Here is a 22,105-nt window from a genome sequence, read left to right as displayed (position 1 = left end):
CAAAACATCCTCTATGATTGAATATTACTAGCTCCTACCACATGTCCATACCCCTGTGATCCAATAAAAAATAATTATTATTTTTTAATTTTATAAATGTATACATTTTAAATTTAATTGTATAAATTCCCAGGCCTGCAGGATTCATTTCACAAACACACCAAAGGCGACTAGGACAGCTTTTATACCTCACTTATCAAGAGAACCCATGAACTCCAGCTTTGTGGTGGAAAACAGTAGGGAAGCAGGAACTTGTCCTTGACATAGACCACGCTATCATAACAAAGGTTACCATAAATGCACTTAGGAATGAAAAATGTAGTGGCTGAGGCTTTCATAATACTCTCAAGTTAATGACTTTGCTATTTCTTCCCTCTCCAATGCAATTTTAATAAATACACTTTGAGGCCCTCCCTGGTGGCACAGGTGGTTGAGGCAGAGGGTGTCTGCAGCCGCTGCCATGGGGGTTTGATCCCAGCCGGCTGGGATCAGCAGAGAGCACAGCAGAGAGCAGAGCAGACCTCTCCTGTCTCGCCCGCTGCTCTCCTCAATGGTGCATTTCCTCAGTCTGCCTGTTCTGTTCCCCGCTCTGTCTTTGGTGAATCCTCTCACCCCCCACACATCTGACCTGTACCCCGGTTCTTGTATAAATAAATAAATCTTTTAAAAATAAATAAATACACTTTAACTGTTGTAATGTTAGAGGATATAACAGCACTTGTGTTAGCCTGGATGCTCCAAAGAAGCAGAAGCCAAGATCATTTCAGATGTGCAAGAGATTTATTAAGGGAAACACACGTGAGAGAAAATGAGAGATCTGAAGGGGACAGGGCCAGTCATCAGAGGCAATGGTTTAATGATCGTGACAGTAGAAAGGCTTACACTACAATGCAGGTCTTGAGGAAGCTTTGTCCAGGCCAGTGGGGACTCCTTGGGTCCAGATCACCCCTCAGAGGAGTCCTAAGTCTCCCAGGCCTGGGCCCTCCTCACACATAATCACTGGCCAGGAGAAGGCCCTGGGCAGCCAGGCTTGGGCACCAAGCACTCCAAGCACACCAGCTGGGCTGTCTGTCAATTACTGGGCCGCTCCCTGCAATCCGAGATCTGAAAGGGGCCACCCCAGTCCTTGTTCCTAAAACAGCTGTAGACACCTGTTCGGTACCATCAAAATGGAAACTTAGCAAACCTCACCAGTGACTCACACCAGTGAATGCACAGAGATGCATTCACCTCCTACTCCTAAATTAGAGTGTGGCTAATCCTTGCTAGATTCCTGAGGCCCTTCAGGGAAAGAATATATGGGACTGCATTATGTTCAGCTCATAACTAAAAATAAATCAAAATAATTTAAATTTAACTCATAACTAGGGCCTCCCTGTTGGCGCAAGGGGTTACGACTCAGCACTGTGAAGCTATCCGCAGCCTCTGAAGCACAAGTTCGATCCCCGGCCAGGATGCTGAACCACATGGCGCAGCAGACCTCTCCTGTCTCCCTGCTGCTCCCCTCAGCAGTGGATTTCAGTGGATCTGCCTGTTCTGCTTCCCTCTCTGATTCTGGTGAATCCTCTCACTCTCCCCCACACCTCTGGCCTGCACCCCAGCCCTTGTATGCACAAAATAAATAAAATAAATCTTAAAAAAAAATTAAACTCATAACTAAAAATAATTGAAGGAGGCCAGTGAACATTCATCCCAACCCACCGCTGGAAAGCATGTGTGTGAAGTAACCCCAGGATGTGACTTAGCGAGAACCCAGAATTACAGCAGGAATTTTCCTCTAGTTAACGAAATGGACTGATGTACTACTCGTAACATTAACAATCCTGATTTTTTTGTATGCCTCTCTACGCCGGACAATCAGTTATCATTATCATTTGTGACTATCCATATGTATAACCCAGAGTCAGTCACTGCAGTGCAAAAGTATGGACTAGCACACTTGGCTTTAGTTAACATGCGTCTACCCTTGGGATGGGGAATGGCCTCATTTTCTTGATTCAGGTAAGGAGTATCTTATCAGAACAAAACTGGGATTTGGTTAGGAAAAGACAATGGCGGTGGGGGTGGGGAGCAGCTGTGATGGTGCTACTTCAGTGTTTCCTACGCGGCATTTCTTAAGGCCTTGCTTATGGTAGGTCACAATCCAAACTCCTTAGTCCATCAGCCAAAGTCCCTCAAAACTAGGTCCAAGGTCTCTTGCCAGCTAGCACTATGTAAACCCTGTTGACCAGCCACAGGCACAATGAACACTGGTCTTCCTCAAGTCCAAGTTTTTCCCATTGCACCTCCATGCCATGGACTGTGATTCAGCCTCACATTGTAGCACCATCCACCCTCCTCTGCCCACACTGATCATATACAATTTTTCAAAGTCCGTTTCCCTGCCACCTTCTCATTAAGCCTTATGCCCTGATCAGCATCAATTCTATCTCCCAAAGTGCCTCACAGAATATGTGCAGTGAGAAGGGCCGACTTTCATGGACTAGTTTCTGTTTTCTCCAAGGTGGGAGGAAAGGGGTGGAGGGCTGCATAGTCCCCTGAGCAGTGATGCTTCAGTCAGAAGCCACGACACCCATGCCACCATCTTTGGTAGTTTTTAAGTAAAGCTTTCTGCTGTGGCCCCTGTTGTTCTGTTTTCATTCTTCAGCCACCTCCAGCTCCCAAATGGCAGGTACCTTGGTGAGGATGGGCCTGCTTCTGCTCTCTCTCTCTCTGGAAAATGCCCCTTTGTTTGAAGCCCTTCTGTAGGGTAAAGAAAATGTCAGGCTTTTCTGCTCTCCCGCCATCAGGATAGATGATGGATCCTTGCGGTCCTGAATGCATGCCTGATGGCCGCACCTGGAATAGGGTGTGGGCATAGGTAGATGGGATTCACCTGGGCTGAGACTGCTTTTAAGGGCGGCGTCACGGGGACTCCAGCAGAAGCCAAGAAGCCGAGAGAGAAGCAGGAGAAGCTAAAAGAGAAGCCGAGATCGAACAGGAGCCGAGAGAATGCCGGAGAGCCCAGAGTGAAGACCTGTTGGGGGCTGGGAAGCCTGCCAGCCTCCCGTCCCCCAGCACCCCTGTCTGCCATATGCCTGGTGAACCCCAATAAAAGACCTGCAAAACCACTGAGGACTCTGACTCCTCCTTTACCTGGTCTGCATGGAATCAGAAAACCTGCACTGTGTCCAGTCCTGACCCTACACCTTCTTTAGTCAAAACCAAAATACCCTCAGGGGATGTGGAGAAAAAGGAACCCTCTTATATGCTGGTGGGAGTACAAACCGGCCCAACCACTATGGGAAGCTGTGTGGTGGTTCCTCAAACTGCTAAAAATGTAGCTACCCTATGACCCAGCAATTCCTCTCCTAGATATCTGCCCAAAGGACACAAAAACAATAATTCAAAAGGATACCTTCACCCCTATGTTTATAGCAGCACTGTTTACAATAGCTAAGCTTTGGAAACAAACCAATTGCCCAAAAATAGATGACTGGATCAAGAGATGTGGTGCATATACACCATGGAATATTACCCAGCAATCAAAAAAGAGAAACTCATGTCATTTGCAACAATATGGATGGAGCTGGAAGGGATCATGTTCAGTGAAATAAACCAGAAAGAAAAAGAAAAACACCAGATGGTTTCAATTATAGGAGGAATGTAGAGGATCCAAATAAGAGGCCAGGGGGAAAAAAAAGTAATTATAATAAAGTGAAAATCACAATCAACAGGCAACCATAAACCAGAGACATTCTGCAGGTGGGGAGAAGGGAGTAGGATCAAAACAGGGGTGGGAAGAGCACAAGGGACCATGGTGATGGTGCACCAGTGAACTGGTGGTGGGAATTTCATGGGGACTATAACCGGGATGAGAAAGCACACATTGTACAAAAATTAAGAACGATTTAAAATATATATAAAATAAAAATATATAATTAACAAAAAAACCCAAAATACCCTCAGGAGGCTTTTTGAGTCAATGCTCTTTACCATAAAGACTGAGATTAATGTGGGTAGAGACTGTGAACGCACCCAAGAGGCCCTGAGCTTAGCATTTGGCTCTGGAAGTCCCTCACCTACTCCCTCAGTGTCCCCACAGCTCCTGCCAGAAGGCAGAAGAACTCACCTGACTTCACACTGGCCTTTGATTCTGAAGTATCTGAAATACCAAGAGGTCTTCTCCAAGTTGTCTTCGCTGGTGGGTTCTCTTAGCTCCCTCTTTCTGGAGCCAGACTGCTCTCGGTCCACTGCCAAGTAAGTTTCCACCAGTCCTCCAAAGACTGGGCTATTGATTTGCAAGCTCCACGGACATTTCTTGAACACTCTGACTTGTTTATTCATTTATACCATATGTATTTCTGCATTTGTCAAGAAACTGAAGCCTACTAAGATGTCAGACGAGAAACAGGCAATGAGGACTCAGTGGTGGGCAGAACACAGCAGGAGAGCCCCTGGGAGAGCCCTGTTAAATGATCATACAAGTAGATGCCGTATTACAACCTGGACAAGGCAGGGGCAACCGCCCAGGCAGCGGCAGGACTTGGCAAAGTTTTGCAAATCTTTCCTAGGGATGATGTGATATCTGATTTAAGCAAAAAAGTGTCATTTTCCAGGAAAAAGAATTTTCTGCAGTCATGTGTGGCCCAGCAAGAACATTACTGGGCAGGATTTCTACGTATACTTTGTATTTGCACATACACTGGCAGACCAAAAATCCGCATCCCGGGGCTGAGTTCTCTGGGGCGCCCTGGGAGCCCCAACCTGGGCTGCTCGGCGAGCGACGACCACCAGGGGGCGCCGCTGCAGGGACGCACCCGCCGCGGGGCTCACGCGCCCGCACCCCGAAGCGGAAGGAGCCGAGCTCCCGGGGACCGAAGCACACCCTCGGCCGCGGGGTGCGTGTTTTGGGGGACTGTTCACCGGGGAGTGAGCCTTTGCTTTTCTCACCCAGTGTGCAGCAACTTTGCACAGCTGCCGGTGGCACTCGGGGTTCTGCAGAGAGTCTAGGGGGGCCGGGTCCCGCTCCGACCCACATAGATTGAGGAGCCCCATCTTCCGGGAGGGCTGGTCGCGCATCCCGCAGGGCCCAGCGAACCCGGGGTGCCAGCTCCTGAGCTGTGGGTCCCGGGAGAACTCCAGGGCGGCTGTTCGGGGCGTGACCACTAGCCCCGCCCACCGAGTAGCCCCGCCCACGACGGACCCGCAGCGCCTCTGCTTAAGCCCCGCCCACATCCCCGCCCACCGCCTGGGACTGTTCCGGAACAGCTCTGTTGATGCCCGCCCACCGCCCCGCCCACCGCCTGGGACTGTTCCGGAAAAGCTCAGCTGAAACCCCGCCCACAGCCCCGCCCACCTCCTAAGAGGACACGGCGGCCCCTCTGCTGAAACCCCGCCCCCCGCCCCGCCCGCCCCGCCCACCGCCGGGTAGGATCCGGCAGAGCCTCTTCTGAAGCCCCGCCCATATCCCCGCCCCTCCCGCTGAAGCCCCGCCCACAGCCCCGCCCGCACACCGCCTGGGTCTGTTCCGGAGCAACTCTGCTGATGCCCCGCCCACCACCCCGCCCACCTCCTAGGAGGACACGGCGGCACCTCTGCTGAAACCCCGCCCACCACACCGCGCGCCCCGCCCCGCCCCGCGCGCCCCGCCCACCGCCTGGCCGGACCGGGCCGCGACTCTGCTGAGGCCCCGCCCGCCGGGACGGTCCCGCCGCGCCTCGCAGACGCCCCAGCGCCCGGAGCCGGCCCCGCGGACCCCGAGGACCCCGTCGTGAGTCTCCCCATCCGAGCGCGTCCGCGGGGTGGGCGGTGGCCGCACACCTGGCTCGCAGGTGCGCCGGGCTGCGGGACCCGAGAGCGCTGCGGCCCCGGGGCTCTGGCTCCGGCAGTTCTGGTCTCCGGTTCCGCCGCGCCGGGGGCGTCCGCCGAGGCCCGGGCACCTCCTCTGCCTCCGGAGCTGGGGGCTCGGGTGTGCCGAGAGCGCGTGTCCGCGGCGCGCGCAGTCGGAGTCGGGACCCCGGGAAGGCACTGCGCCCCTCCGGGCTCGGGGTGCTTTCCCGTAAAGCCCGGGAGACCCGGCGGGCACGGCGCGCCCGCCAGCTCGGAGGTGGCCGCCCGCCGCGCCCGGCCGCCCGGGGCCCGCGCCCCGCTCCCCCCGCGAACCCGCCGCCCCAGGCAGTGCCACGAGAGCAGCTGGGATTTTAGGGGAACCCCGGGCGGGCTCTGGCGCGCGCCTACGAGATTTGGTGCACAGGGTAGTCTGCAAAACTGTGAAAGGCCCAGACCCAGGAGACCTAAGTCCCGAGGGAGGCCCCAGCTTTTACCTCTGGGTTCCCCGTGAAGTCGCAGGGATCCTGGGGGTGGGGGGGGAGACATAAGTGGGGTGCCTTCAGGAAGCCTGCAGGTGAGGATACGTCCTCCCCAGGTTGGCTGGGTCTAGACGGGGCTGATGCGTGACGGATGCCGGAAAGGTGAACCGCGAGGTGGCTGCGGTGTGCGCGGGCAGGGGAGAGGACAGGAGGAGGCAGGTGCGCGTGAGGGTTGGTACCTTTTGGGTTTCGATTCTTCTTCAAAGCGAAGCCTGGGAGGAGGGCTCGAGGGCCCGTAATTTATTTGGGAAATGAGCCCAGAATAACAGTGAGCAGCGGATGAGACCATCAGGGAGGGAAGGGTGTGGTGCACTGAGCTGTTTGCCTTTGTGGGCAACTGGGGCTCACCTCCTCCCAGACCCTCTAAGAAGCATCTAGAATGCTGGTCAGGATAGCGGCCTTGGCATGGACCCCTGGCGCCTTCGCTGGGTGGCAGCTCATGCCACGTCAGGGCTGCCCCGTGGCACTGGTGGAGCAAGGTGTGCCCAGGATTCCAGGGAAGTCCTCCAGGGCAGCCAGCCACTGAGGTCAAGGTAGCACCAAGGGGAGTGGCTCAGGGGAAGTAGAAAGGACAACAAATAGACATTTCTCGGTGCTCATCAACCCAGGAAAGACATTCTGCAGGCATTCTCTCAATGTTCAACATGCCCAGAGGAGGTGTTATTTCCTTTACAAAAAGGGAAACTGAGACTTAGGTCATTTTTCCAAGAGGAGCTGCTCTGAAGAGAGTGGGGATCTCAGTTTCAGGTACCCCCAATGTTGAGAGACCTCTGGGGACCACAGGACACTAGCTCAGGTAGAGGCGGTTTCTGGAAGGTCCCCTGACCATTTTGTCTAAAGACATCAAGTCCTAAGGCAACTTAGACACCAACTCCTGCTTGATCCCCAGGTCCTGCGGGCCGCACTCACTATCCCCGTCCCCCACCCCTCACCTGGGTCCTGTCTCAGCTTCAAAGTCAGGTTTCAGGTTAGTGTCACTTTCTCAGAGAGTCCTTTGCTGTCACCAGATCTCAGGTAGCTTTCCAGTTGCTCCATGCACATCACAGTTTATCTTCCTCACAGCAATTATCAGTTGCTGCATTTTATTCATCAGCTTATCCATTTATTGTCTCCCCCCTTCTAAAATATTAGATCCATGAACATGGGGGCCGTGTCTGGTGTTCCTTGCTGTCCTCCCATGCCCAGTACATCTTGGGGAGCTTGATAAGTGGTTTTCCTTGGAACACATTTAGTTGTTTGTGTTTCCACTCGGTCCCTGCTCTGTTCTGCACAAGCTGAGTCCTTGCTTTCCTCCACAGCCGCTGAAAGCACCATGAAATCCACTCCTGCTGCTGCCTTCCAGGCCCTTATGGACGGAGTGACCAGCTGGGATGTCCCTCAAGACCCCGTCCCCTGTGAACTGCTTCTCACTGGAGAGGCCGCCTTCCCAGTCATGGTCAATGACAAGGGCCAGGTGCTCATTGCGGCCTCCTCCTACGGCCGCGGCCACCTGGTGGTGGTGGGCCACGAGGGCTACCTGCTGGATGCTGGCCTGGCCCGCTTTCTACTCAATGCAGTGGGCTGGCTCTGCCCCGTACCCAGGGCTCCCGTTTGGGTGCACCCATGCCTGGGATCACTGGTAGACATCCTGCAGGACTCTGGGGTTGAGGCGCAGATTCAGGAGGAGCCAGGCGAGGCCCTGGGAGTTTACTGCATCAACGCCTATAATGACACCATGACAGCAAAGCTGATCCAGTTTGTGAAAGATGGTGGGGGCTTGCTCATTGGGGGTCAGGCCTGGTATTGGGCCAGTAATCATGGCGGTAACAAGGTGCTGTCCAGGTTCCCTGGAAACCAGGTGACCTGTGTGGCTGGAGTGTACTTCACCGACACCTATGGGGACACAGGCCGGCTCAAGGTCTCTAAGAAGGTGCCCAAAATCCCACTCCATGTCCGGTAAGTGATCTGGCCTGTTATGGTGCCTGATGGGTAAAAAATAAATTTGATTCCTCTTCTATGATCTTCCATTGGAAACCACAAATCAAATACAGGATCTAAGTGCCCCGAGGCACAAGAGGGGTTGGGTCTTCACTGCCACCCCCTGCTGTGGCCCAAGCTACAGTGACTCAGTAGCCAACCTGGTCTCACTCACCACCCTGTCTCCCGAGTACAATGCCTGGGACATGCAGAGCTTATCAAGAGCTCTCAAATAAATGAAAGAGAGGATGCTTATTGTGTGAGCTCAGACCCTGTGCCAGGCCCCGTTCAGCAAAATCCCACCATCTTGTGGCTTGCATTATGGTGGAAAATTAGGCAACAAACAGGGACTCCAGCAGGTACTGATAAAAGCCTCCAGGAAAGAAAGTGTGATAAGTGGGCCTCCCCAGTGGCGCAGCGGTTGAGCACTGGGTTGCAAAGCTGCCCGCAGCCTCTGCAGCACCAGTTCGATCCCCGGCTACTCCCCGGCCACCGGAGGAGGGTCCCACATGGCGTGCAGACCTCTCCTGCCGCCCGCTGCTCCCCTCAGCAGTGTACTTCGGTCCTTCTGCCTGCTCTGCTCCCCGCTCTGGCTCTGGTGAATTCTCTCACCCTCCTGCGCTTCTGACTGTACCCAGTGCTTGTATAAATAAATAAATAAATCTTTAAAAAAAAAAAAGTGTGATAAGCTAGTAGAGTGAAGGGAGGGGATTGCAGGATGTATTCAGGGTCAGCAGGGGAAACTGAGCAATCAGGCTGAGTCAGTATGGGTTTAATATGGAGAAGCTACTAGACAGGTGATGCAGGAGCTAAAAACCCGGACAAGGGAGTCTCTTTCCTCTCCCACCCCTCCCCTACCTGTATAAGCTCTTTTAAGCTCCAGTGGATACACCTGTGGGACGATGTCGCCTTTAATTTAGAAAACCATGTCATTTCTGGAAGCCCTCATCACTAGACTTCCAGTTCCATTTCAGTGGCCAAAACTAGCCCCCGGGCCAACTGGAGCTTCCAGGAAAGGGCTGAATATTGCCAGTGAGCACCTGCAGAAATCCCTGACGAAATCGACACTGCCATGAGGCAGTGTATACCCAGCCAGCCTGGGCTCTGGGACTTCCTTCCGGGGGGCGGGCAGGGGAGAGGTCACTGGCAATGTCAGTGATCTGAGTCATCCCAGCCTGTCTCTGATTCTAATACTAAGTGACAAGTTACATTTCATCAGCTTGATTCGCTTATTTGTTCCTAAGTCTCTTGTCCAGCAAACTAAACCTGCTTTTCTTCATCTGCACCTGCATTTCTTTGCCACTGAATCAAAAGTATATTTTGTTTGTTTTAACTTTTAATTATGGAAAATTTCAAACTTCTAAACTTCAAACTCTCCACTTCAAAGCAGAAGTAGAGAAAATAGCGCAGAGACACCCATGCAGGCATCACCTAACCTGCAAACTGGCCAACTCTTAATTGATCTTATTTCCTGTACCCCACCCCACACTGGCACAATCCCATCTGTATTACAGTACATTTCACTACAGAGAGGAACTCCTGTGAAAATATAACCAGAAGACCCCCTTATTACACTAAAAGAATTAGTGCATGCTTAGTGTTATCATTCATTGCTATGATTTTTTTTTTCTTGAAGTTTATTGGGGTTGGTATTTTGATTGCTTGATGTGGCTTTTATATCTGATATGTGAATTTCCTTTCTAACTCATTATCTCTTGCTATTCTGTAGCAGTTGTTGAGAAAACTAGATACTTTGTCCTGAATGGGTTCCTTTTGTCTGAATTTTGCTGGTTACATCCCTATGGTGTCATTTAATATGTCCATTTCTTCCCTGTATTTCCTGTTGTAAATATAAACTTCAAGATTTCAAAATCTCTACTTACAATTGGAAATTAGAGCTAGATCTTATGCAGATGTCAGCAAACAATGGCCTGAGGGCCAGCCCGTTTTTGTAAATAGAGTTTTATTGGCACACAGCCGTGCCCAAAAATGAACATTTTGTCAATGGCTGCTTGGGAGCTACAGTGGCAAAATTGAGTAGATCCAGCAGAGAACTCATGGCCCACATGCCTGCAATGTTATCATCTGGCCCTTTAAGAGAAAGTTCCCCACCCCACCTAGGGGGTCCATCAGATTCAAGTTGGAATTTTCGAGCAGACGCCTTAGTAGGTGTTACCGCCCCAGAGTAGACCACAGTGTCTTTCTCTCTTATCTGAAGTTCATCACCATTGCCTAGAACTAGATCCACTGAGCCACTTTTGGTTATAAAACAGTGACTTTAAACTGCTGATAGTTCTCTCATTTAGTGTTTGGGCTACTTCTACTTTCGTCAACTGTTAGCCTACACTGTGGTATTGTTATAGGGCAGGGAGAGGGGCAGCCCAAACCCCGCAAACCGGCCTATTCTAAATGGGTTCTGCCATCCGCCGCAGCAACACAAAACATAGGAGACTTTAGTGGGAAGGAACTTTAATAAAACTAGGAAACAATACAGGTAGGGCAAAGAATCTAGTTTCTAAATGAAGCACCCAAAGTGACCCGTCCCCTCGTGGGTAAAACTCCATCCAAATGGGATCGGCCCAGAGCAAGGCCCCAATGCCTGCCACAAGTCTAAAGCATCTTCCAGTGGGGACCCACAGAAAAGGGTCAGAAACAACCAGACAAGCCCGGAAGGAAAAGAGCAAAATCAACATCAAGATAAAAGCTGCCATGGTCACCTCCCCACGGGTCTCACCCACATCTGTGTCACCCAGTCCACGACCAAAAGACAAGCGCAGCTTCTTCACGTGTCTCTAGGCTCCATGCGCCTCCTCCAGGTCTCCTGGCTCCATCCTGCTTCTTCCTTCCTCAGTCTCTTCTGCAGCTTCTCTTCTTCCTGCTCAGCTCCACCCTTCCTTGGGTGGGGCAGGGAACCTCCCCCTTTCCTGGGGACCACCCTGTTGCAGTATAACTTATATGAGGAAGCCAAGAGAAGTGCTTGCTTCTCCCCTTTTTAACTAGTTTTCAAAATAGTAAATTGGTTCCCTAACATCTTCCAAAGGTCACTATTATGCTGGAATTTTTCTGAGTATTGTAATAAACTCATGGACTGAGACATACTGACGTGGGAAATATGTTTCATTTATTTTCTTTATCACTAAAATCATCCCACCTTTTATGCTTGGGAACCTCTTCAGGTTCAGTCCTGAGTCTTTTTATCCCAACCTTTGTGGACTTCTTTGCTTCTGTGGGTAACAGGAGAATTAAGTCTCATCTTACACATTTCCTACCCCATACCTGAGAGCAGTTATTTCTCCCAAGGGCCCTTATTTCCCTTAACAGGAAGTGGTATTTACACAGTGTGTGTTTTGATATTTGTTCCTACCTATAGTTGATGGGGGAGGGAGGGTATGGATGGGTGTGCATATGTGAATGGTGTGTGTATAGTGTGTGTGTGTCACTGTGGATGCATCTGTTCAGTCATGTTAATTAAATGCCAGGAAGATACGGGGAAGATGTTTCTTGTGGTGTCATCTGCCTGGTGTTCTGATAGTTTTGTCTTGATAAAACCATGTCAACTCAGGAGTCTCTGTCTCAGGCCTACAAGTGTAAACTCTCCCAAAGAATGGGTGGGGGGAGGCTGGGGTAAGTACATAAAGGTAAAATGTACAGGACAGAGAAGAACCTGGATTATAAAAAGCATCATTATTTTATGTTGCTAAGAACTAACACTGTAAACTAAGTGATAATCATTAAAAGATGCAAAATTATGGGCCTCTCTGGTGGCACAAGGAGTTGGGTCTCAGCACTATGAAGCTATCAGCAGCCACTGAGGCACGAGTTCAGTCCCTGGCCAGGGAGCTGACCCACATGGCAAAGCAGACCTCTCCTGTCTCGCCCACTGCTCCCCTCAGCAGTGTGTTTCAGTAGATGCACCTGCTCCCCACTCTGTCTCTGGTGAACCCTCTCGTCCCTCACACCTCTGGCCTGTGCCCCAGCTCTTGTATGCATAAATAAATAATAAATCTTTTTTTTTTTTAAAAAGATGCAAAATTTTGCCGGAGCCTGGCCTTGCATAAACGGCCTTGCATGCTGAAATCTTAGATGCTATTGGTATGAATGAGAAGCTTGCAGTCAACTATGTGGTCACTGTATCCACACAGATTGCTCTATCCTATGAGCTGGTTTCAGTGACTTGTTAACAGACTGTGTCTCTTGGTCCTTCCTGTCACTTTGCAGATGTGGGGAGGATCTCAGGCAGGACCAGCAGCAGCTCCTGGAAGGGATCTCCGAGCTGGACATCCAGACGGGCGGCATCCCCTCGCAGCTGCTTGTGCATGGGGCCCTGGCCTGCCCCCTGGGCTTGGATGCCTCACTTGGCTGCTTCCTGGCGGCCGCCCGCTATGGCCGGGGCCGCGTGGTCCTGGCTGCCCACGAGGGCCTGCTCGGTGCTCCCAAGTTGGGGCCCTTCTTGCTCAATGCTATGCGCTGGCTGACAGCTGGCCAGACAGGCAAAGTTGGGGTGAACACCAACCTTCCGAACCTGTGCACCCTGCTATCGGAACATGGCCTGCCATGTAGCCTGCAGCCCCAGCTGACCAGGGACTTGCAGGTGTACTGCTGCAAAGCCTACAGTGACCAGGAGGCCCAGCAGCTGCAGGAGTTCGTGGCCGAGGGCGGGGGCTTACTGATTGGGGGCCAGTCCTGGTGGTGGGCCTCGCAGAACTCCGGCCGCTCGGCCCTGGCCGGCTTCCCTGGGAACATCATCCTCAACCGCTTTGGCCTCAGCATCCTACCTTGGACACTGCACCCAAGCTGCTTCCCCGTGCCCAGCCCCGAGATGCACAGCTACCACTTCCGCCGGGCACTGTCTCAATTCCAGGCCACCTTGAGCCGGCAGGGTGGGGAGGTACCAAAGAACTGGCTGGCAAGGCTGCGGGTAGATGTTGCGGGCTTCCTCCAGATCCCCGCAAACGGGGTCCCTGCTTACTCATCTGTCCGCCGACTGCTGAGGAAGATGCTGGGTCGGTGCGGCCTGCCAGCGGTGAGCAAGGAAAACCCCGTGGCCAGTGACTCCTGTGAGGCTGTCACGCTCTGTCTGGCCACGGAGCTGGCCCGCTCCGGCACTGACTGCTCCGGGCTGGCGCAGGGACTTGGAAGCTGTAGCTGCAACTCCAGTTGGCACCCCTCGGAACACCCCATCATGGTGGAGATTGATGGAAACAACCCAGGTACAGAATAGGAGGGTGTGCCCGGCCCTGGCAGATGGTGGGGTTCGCTGACTCGGGGACCTGGTATCCTCTCCCTTCCTTATCAGGGACTTTCAAGAGGATGGGGGTTCGGGCTCTACCTTGGGTGGAGGAGGGCTGAGTGCAGGGCGCATGGAGGAGTTGGTGGAGGTGATGGGGGTGGTGAGGCTCCCAGCAGAGTGGGATCAGTTGGGGGAAGGACTCAGCCCTTCCTATGCCTTTGGTCAGGCCACGGTGATTCCTGGGTCAGCACTGGACTCTACCTGCTGGATGGGCAGAATGCAGAAGTCTCCCTGCCGTCTGAAGCTGCAGCCTCTGCTGGGCTGAAGGTAAGGCCACAGTGCCGCAGCCGTACCCCCAAGCCCATGGCAGCTGTGCTCCAGCCAGTGGTTCAGGACGGGGTGGTGGTGTCCATTTGACAGACTTGACAGGTGAGGGAGCAGAATCTCGGGGCCTCGGGGAGTGGCCACCAAGGCCCAAGCTCCTAACAGCAGCCAGCTCAGCCCATGCAAGGGTGTTACCTGCCGCCAGGAAGCCCGAGGGCCTGGCATACACAGAACTGCACCCACTTCCCCAGCTGCACATGGTCCTTCTTGTTTTGACCTTTGACCTTTGCCTTGACCCTGAGGAGCACATTTAATTGGCTCGCTCACAGAAATCAGCCCTGCTTGCAGAATTACAACCCTCCTGCCTGGGGCTGAGGCTCACTTTCCACCACCTTGTGCCACCATCAATCCCCAGTCCCCGGGAAGGGACACCCTGAATAGCGGGGGGCAGGGGTGGGGGAAAGAGAAGGGAGTCAGGCCAGACCCCACCACCTTAGCCTCCAGTCTGTGCACAAAGGCAGGAAAGGACCCAGCACAGGAATCAGCCACCAAATTGGGTCCTGATGGAAGGGCCCAGGGCTCTGCCAGGACAGAGGCACCTTGGGGCCCTGTGAGCATCCACCTCAGGTAGTCGACACCATGGGGCTGCTCAGGTCCCTAGGAAGACCCCCCCCCACCTCAGTGTGCGTGACTTTGGGGTACTTACATCCCCTCATGCACAGCTCATAGAAAGGGGGAACTGGAGTTCTTCCAACGTCCTCCATTCACACAGCAGCCCCCCCCCCTCGAGTCCCCACATACACCCCAGGGACCTAGTTCCTCCCACACCTGGTGGAACTGCCTCTCCAGGTACAGATTGGCTGCCACACCGATGACTTGACCAAGGCCAGCAAGCTGTGTCGAGCGCCCGTGGTGACGCACCGGTGCTGTATGGACAGGACCCAGCTATCAGTCTCCTGCCTCTGGGGTGGCCTGCTCTATGTCATCGTGCCCAAGGACAGTCAGCTGGGCCCTGTGCCTGTCACCATCAAGAACTCTGTGCCCGCCCCATACTACAAGCTGGGTAAGTGGCCAGAAGCTGAGGGAAGAGGGGGCTGGGGGCGTGTGGTAGTCAGGGGCTCGGAGGGGAAGGATGAGGACTGGTGGACAGAGGGGGATGGACTGGTGGACAGAGGGGGACGGGCTGGTGGGGGAGGGGTGGAGGCAGGATACAGACACCCCGTGTGCTTGAGCTTATGCTTTTCGCGTCCTCCTGCAGTGCACGTTGCAGGAAGGCCAAGGGGGGAGTGGCTGGAGGTTCAGTGACCTTCCTCCCCAGGTAGGACGTCCCTGGAGGAGTGGCGGCGCTGCGTCCAGGCGAGCCCGGCGCCCTGGGGGGAGCTGGCCACAGACAACATCATCCTGACGGTGCCAGCTGAAAACCTCTGGGGCCTGGAGGACCCGGGGCCTGTCCTGCGCCTCTGGGATGAGATGATGCGGGCGATCGCCAGGCTGGCCGCCCAGCCCTTCCCTTTCCGCCGTCCGGAGAGGATTGTTGCTGACGTGCAGATCTCGGCAGGTAGGTGCTCCCCGGAGGCGCCGCGTCAGCCATCGAGTGATCGTCTTTTAAAAACAGTAAGACATAACCTTACAGGTAAAGCCAAGTGATAAAAGACGTAAAAGACATGGATGTGGGTGCAAAGCTGCTCAGGTGGGAAAAGGTAAATCGTTCACAGCTCCACGATGAGATGGCACCCAGCAGTGGCACCCACTTAGAAATATGGGTGCTCGGAGTCAGCAGAGGCGGTGAGGGTTAGTTCCAGGGATAGTGGGAGCACAAATATTTCCTTTGAACATACTTAGTGATGAGAAGAGTCAACCATTTCCCGCTGAGTATTGAGTGGCTTGGAGCGAGAAAGGCTTCATCCAAGGAAAAATGAGGAAATCTGGTTCTGATGTGGTGAAATGCTTCTGGTCTTGTTTTCTTTTCTTTTTTTTTTTTTTTAAGATTTATTTTATTTACTTATGCATACAAGAGCTGGGGTGCAGGCCAGAGGCGCAGGGGGTGAGAGGACTCACCAGAGACAAAGTGGGGCACAGAACAGGCAGATCTACTGAAATCCACTGCTGAGGGGAGCAGCGGGGAGACAGGAGAGGTCTGCTGCGCCATGTGGTCAGCTCCCTGGCCGGGCATTGAACTCAGGCTGCAGTGGTGATAGTGCTGAGACTTAGCCCCTGTGCCACCAGGGAGGCCCTGGACTTGTTTTCCTGTGTGTAAAGAAGCACAGGGTTCTCTCTCTTACAGAACATGAGTCTGGACAGCAGGAGAAGGAATGACACTGGACTAGGATCTCAAATCCACACCCGAGACGTACTGTCACACACGCACATGCAGGAAACTCACAGGAAGTGTGGGGCTGTGGCGGGGTGACTGCCATTAGCCATGTGAGCACCCTTCGAGGCCAGCACGAGGCTGTGCCATGACCCAGTGTGAGACCAGGGGATCCCTGGCTTCTTCCCAAGTGCAGGAAAGCCATCCACTCCCCAGTCGTCATGGAGCTTCTAGACCAGTCGGGGCGAGCAGGGTGGTGAGGGAAGCTACGTCGTGGAGAGGAGCGAGGGAACTGGGTTGGGTGGGCCCCTCCTCAGGCCTGCCTCCTCCTTCTGCATTCCCAGGCTGGATGCACTCGGGCTACCCCATCATGTGCCACCTGCAGTCGGCACAGGCGCTCCTCAGCGAGACGGACATGAGAAGCAAAGGTCTCTGGGGCCCCATCCACGAGCTGGGCCACAACCAGCAGCAGCACGGGTGGGAGTTCCCTCCTCACACCACTGAGGCCACCTGCAACCTCTGGTCAGTCTATGTGCACGAGACGGTCCTGGGCATCCCCAGGGCTCAGGCCCACCCAGCTCTGAGCCCCCCAGAACGAGAGAAGAGGATCAAAACTTACCTGGACAAGGGAGCCCACCTGCATGACTGGGAGGTTTGGACGGCGCTGGAAACCTACCTCCAGGTACTGAGCAGGGCACGGGGGGCAGCAGGTCCCTCTGTCATGGAGCATCCTAGAGCTCTGCAGCTTCTTCTCTATCCCCAGCAGCCCGGTAGATCGGAATGCTGCAGCCACCTCCCATGGACACGGGACCTGGCCTGTGTGGGGGGCTTCTCAGGTGATACAGCTGTAAGAGGGAGAGAATCACACCTGTCCCACTGGCCTCCTGTGATTTTTTTTAAGATTGATTGATTTATATAAGAACTGGGGTACAGGCCAGATGCGCAGGAGGGTGAGAGGATTCACCAGAGACAAAGCGGGAGCAGAACAGGTAGATGTACTGAAACACACTGCTGAGGGGAGCAGGGGCGAGACAGGAGAGGTCTGCTGCACCATGTGGGTATCTCTCTGGCTGGCCGGGATCAAACCTGTGCTGTAGAGGCTGCGGACAGCTTCACAGCGCTGCGCTCAACCTGCTGCACCACCAGGGAGGCCTTAGTGCCTCCTGTGATTTTATGGTGATAAGTAAGAGGAAATGAAAGGTATCATGGAAAAAATGTAGACAGAGAGACTCACAGTTGACTGGCATATGGGGCAAGGGTGGAGCTCCGGGTTAGACTGTCCCAAGAATGTCAGAGTCACCCACTTTATCTTGTCTCCTCATAAGTGCTCCAGAAATGGTCATTGTTTTGCATGGTGGTTCGTGGCCTTAGCCTGATGAGCCACATGAGCGTTCTGTGCCTTCATCCTACGGAGCAACCAGTTCACAAGAGGCAGCGCAGGAGAGCCATCTGTGTTCAAACCCACGGTGGTTGCAGAGCAATTAACTAACCCACCAACCCAACAGGGGAGCCCCAAAGTCCTGAGCAAAGCACAAGTCCCAGGCCCCGATTCTGCTTTGAGTGTTAACACCTTCAAGTTGTCAAACCTCTGTCCTACCAGAGCTCCCAGGAGGCTGGCACCTGTAGGCAGGACCCTGAAGCCAGCGTGTAAGCAGCCCGCCCAGTATAACACCATGGAAGGATGGAACCAGAGGAAAATGAAGTCAGGAGCTAATGACAAGCCGGCTTTGCCCTTCCACACCCTCTTTGATCTTTTTCTTCTTTCACTCATTTTCTACAGAGTGAATAAGACATCCCCGGTCCGTGAGATCCTTTGCATTGCGTCAGTTCTAGATTCTTAGCGAGCCAGTCTGAGGCTCCAGAGGGAAGGAGACCTTGAAGGGCAGGCACCCCCTGAGGTGCACCCCCACCTGCCTGCTCAGCAGGGAGCCTGAGTATCCCAGTGCAGCAGCATTGGGGGGACCCACGGTATTGGGGCCTGAGTCTCAGGACTGACAGACACCTTCTGATGCTGCTCCTGGCTGCTCCTGCCGCTGCCTTAACTCAGCTCCTCATTGTCTTGTCTACTCCAGCCGCCTCCTCCTTGTTCCAGCACCTCACCCCCACCTACAGCCAGGCTTCCACACTACTCCAAGAGAACTTTAATATTCCACATTCAACTCAAGCACCCTCCTTACATACAGCATAAAGTCCAAACTGCTCCTCAGGGAGTGGAAGGGAGGTACCCTCCTGGGGTCAGTGTCTCCAGCTCAGTTTCCTCCCCTCCATAAGGGCCCTGCAGCTCACCAGCCTGTCCCCCCAGGCACACCTCTTGCTGTTCCAGCTTCTGGGCCTCCATTCTCTCCTCCTGCTGCTGAAACATGCTCATCTCTCACCTGCCAAATCAGCTGTCACAATCCAACTCGGCTAGCCTCTGCCCTCAATATCGCCTCCTTCAAAAGCCAATACTGCCAGTCAGTTATGTCCACCTGTCTCTCCCATGACAGGTGACCTCTAGATGGACAAAGAGCTCTTCATTCATTTTCCCAGCACACCTGGCATGGTAGATACTTAATAAATGTTACAGGTGTCATAGCTGTTTAAGTTGTTAACAAATTAATTACTAGGGATGGGCAGGTAAGTCAAAGGCTAGATAAGAAAGCAGCAAAGCTGTGAGGGCACCTGAGTGAGGTTCTGTCCTGGGGAGACATGATCAGAGGTGTCTTCTGCCTCAGTTTTCATACCCAGATGCACAGAATTCTCCCCCATAAAAGAGGGAGTGGGTCAGGAGATGCCAAGGGCCCTGTGCTTCCAAACCCCCATAACCTTGGTGACAGCGCCTCCTGCCTGTGCACTGGGGCGAGTGCCCCCTCCAAAGGAACAGGAGCCTGCCTTTCTGGGTTTGCCCCAAAGGCGGTGTTGCACAAGCAAAGCGATAGTCTTGGGAAAGCCCAGGTCTGAGACTCTGAGACAACCATCAAAAAGCGAGGATTTTATGATGTCTGGAGAGTGTAAGGAGTTTCCAGCTTTGGGGGTACCAGTCGGCCAACCACGGCAGGCACGAGGAACCTCATCTTGGGCACAAACCTGTCTGAGTCCCAGGAAAACACTTAGGATCTGTGGGTGTCACTGTTGCAATGAAAGCTGTTCCTCCACAGAGTCATTTATTGTGTACTGACATTGGGGTCCCCAGGAACTAGATGCGGGGGGCTTCGTGGCCAAGAAGTAGAAAGAGCCAATGATGCGTCTTTACATGCAGAGGATGGGGGCCGGTGACAGGGGGCAAGCAAATGAATGAAGCTGCTTATGATCACGGGCATTGCACCCACTGCTGAAAATGGGGCTGCTCACCCACCTCATCTAGTTCTCCCTGCTCCAATTTGGGTGCGAACTGGCCATGGAGAGAGGAGACAATAAAATGTAGAGTAGCTGCCATTTGTCGAGACCCTACTATAAACCAATGAACGGTCAAGCACAGGCTCTGTCCTCGAGTGAGGCAGGGGAGCCTCTCCTGCCCATCAGTGGGCTGAGTATCTTAGGGGACACGGGAGAGACTCGTGATAAGAATTAAATCTGTGCTAAAAGCTGGCTGGTAACTGAGGTTACTGGGTAACCTTCTGTGTGTGTTGGGGTGACGTCTGCACACCAGCTCCTCATCCTGCCCCTTCTCTGTCTCCCTTCTCCAGCTCCAGGAAGCCTTTGGGTGGGAGCCGTTCACCGAGCTGTTCGCCGAGTACGAGACGCTCTCCAGCCTGCCCAAGGACAAGGCCGACAAGATGAACCTGTGGGTGCAGAAGTTCTCCAACAAAGTGCAGAAGAATCTGGCTCCTTTCTTTGAGTCCTGGGGTTGGCCTGTCCGGAAGGAGGTGGCTGAGAGCCTGGCCTGCCTGCCTGCGTGGCAGGAGAACCCCATGAGGGCCTACGTCCCCGCAGAGTAGAGGATGCCCAGCTGGGGGGCAGGTGTGACCGCTCCAGCCCCGACTCCGTGCTTCTGCCCTTGAACTCTGCAGCCTGAGTCCCACTTCGCAACCTTTCTTCAGGAAGGCCATTAAGGTCATAAGTCAAGAGGAACCAGCTTTCTTGGGAATGTGCCCTCGTGCCTCACTGACTGCTGCTGTCTACACTGTTGCTTTCACCAAGTCTCGCTCCACCTCCCCAGGCTGCTGGTGGAGGGTTTTCATCTTGGCACCTTGAGGTCTTGCTGGTTCTTGTGGAGACCGAGGATGACGTGATAAGCAGATGTCAGCCCCTCACCCCTGCTGGCCATGACAGGGCCCCTGATTTCTCCTGCTGGCTGATAGCGAGAGGGATGGAGCCTGGACCCAGCTTTGCTTCTACAGAAATTCACTCCCCTCCTGTCATCTTGTGAACGTGTTCGAGCCTCAGCACGTGCCCACTCAGGGTTTCCCTTGGCTCCGGCCCGTCCCGTGGTGGCCTCTTCATCTAGTGGAGAGTGGACATCCTGAAAACTGAACCTGCCTCAGGACTGACCTCTTGGGGGTTAACAGTCATCGTGAGGTATCTCACGCACGCCAGCGCCTTTCCTGACAGGGTCCCAGCGGCCGCTGTGGGCACCTTGCCCATCCTACAGCCTCTTTCCCTCCGCAGGAAGGATTCCAGTATGGACTCAAGAAAGACTGTTGTGAACTCAAACTGGATGTGACAGGGTTTGGCCTTCTTGGCTAGGCCTGTCTTCTTGTGCTTCTGTTTCCACAAGAGGCTGTAGCAACCCCTCTCACATTCAAAAGCCTGTTTGTTCTTAGCACAAAAAAAGCGAAGTACCTCTCTGGTGACCGGCAACAAGGCCTTGCCAGCCGTCAGCAGCAGTCAGCCGGAGGGGTCCCTGGTTGGGGCAGCTTCACCCTGGAGCAAGATCACTGGGGCAGCTGCCCCAGTGAACCCACAGTCACTTAACACCACCCCCCACCCACATCCTCAGAACTTTCTCATACTCTCTTTCCAAGCTGTCCCAACTCTGGCTCCATGGAATTCCACTCGGAGGTTCGTCTCCAGGAATAAGGGCGTGTACACCTGCTCCTTTTTCTCCAGCTTGCATTGAAGCCCTATTTTTGTTGATTTGAATATCAGTCGTGAGCCTTGTGGAGACCAGAGTCGCTCCTCAGTAGAGCTGACCTCAGGAACTTCCCCACCCTTTCACAGTAACCCCCGTCCCCTCACCAGCATCCTTTGCCAGCACTTCTCATATGAAAGGGGCTCAGTAGATGTTCATTCACTGAGAGAACAGTAATGACACCTAACACGTAACACACAGTCACCGTGTCCCAGGCATGGGTGACTTGTTTTCCTGGAATTAGCTCATGGAATCTTTGCAACAGACCTCTGAGCTATGTATTATTATTATCTCCCCTTCATAAGTAAGACGACAGACATTTAGAAAAATTAAATAACTTCTGTGAAGTCACAAAGCTAAGAGGAAGAGTTAGGGTTGACTGAAGCTGATAGCAACAAAATTTTGGGGGTGTTTCTGGTCTGTGACTGTTTGATAGTTTAATGCACCTGGAAAGAGGTGCATTAACAAAGGGAGTTCAATGAAGTTATGATTTACCCCATGTTTACCAGAGAACAAAGCAGGTGAGTGGGTGAGCAGCACAGACAGATGGTGAGAAACCAGGAATTACCCCGGGGTAGAGGGTAGTTACAACACCAGACATCACCTCATCTCAGGGGGAGAAAGTCAAGGCCAGCCGGATGGAAACGTCAGATGAGTCACTTCCACCTTAGCACTCACGGGAAGGATTAAACATCCTAAGAGCCCTAAGAGTTCCAGCTCCTCTCTGCTGCTGAAATAACACGCTTAGGTGGAGATCTGGAAACTCAAATGCAACACAGTTGGCCCCACTGAGAAGAGCAAGCCTGGCAGGGATGCCCCCATGACCGAAAACGAGTAGCAGCAGCAAGTAGGTGTGGCCTGCAGGCCAGAGGTGCTTTGGGGGC

General features: G+C 53.5%; 1 protein-coding gene across 1 annotated transcript; it reads left to right on the top strand.

Moving 5' to 3' along the window:
* Window positions 1-7,662: 7,662 nt before the first annotated feature.
* On the top strand, window positions 7,663-20,088 carry LOC311168976 (TRPM8 channel-associated factor 2-like; the record flags this gene model as incomplete). Its single annotated transcript, XM_084230680.1, has 7 exons — window positions 7,663-8,285; window positions 12,525-13,516; window positions 13,763-13,863; window positions 14,710-14,923; window positions 15,179-15,418; window positions 16,516-16,853; window positions 19,837-20,088. The coding sequence occupies 7 exons, from the start codon at window positions 7,663-7,665 to the stop codon at window positions 20,086-20,088; spliced, it is 2,760 nt and encodes a 919-aa protein (XP_084086806.1).
* Between the last annotated feature and the right edge of the window lie 2,017 nt (window positions 20,089-22,105).

This window comes from Talpa europaea, assembly GCF_964194135.1.
Source record: "Talpa europaea genome assembly, chromosome: 3".
In the NCBI taxonomy this organism is placed as follows: Eukaryota; Metazoa; Chordata; class Mammalia; order Eulipotyphla; family Talpidae; genus Talpa; species Talpa europaea.
Note: the sequence above shows the minus strand (reverse complement) of the source record. Positions and strands in the feature narration are given on the sequence as shown.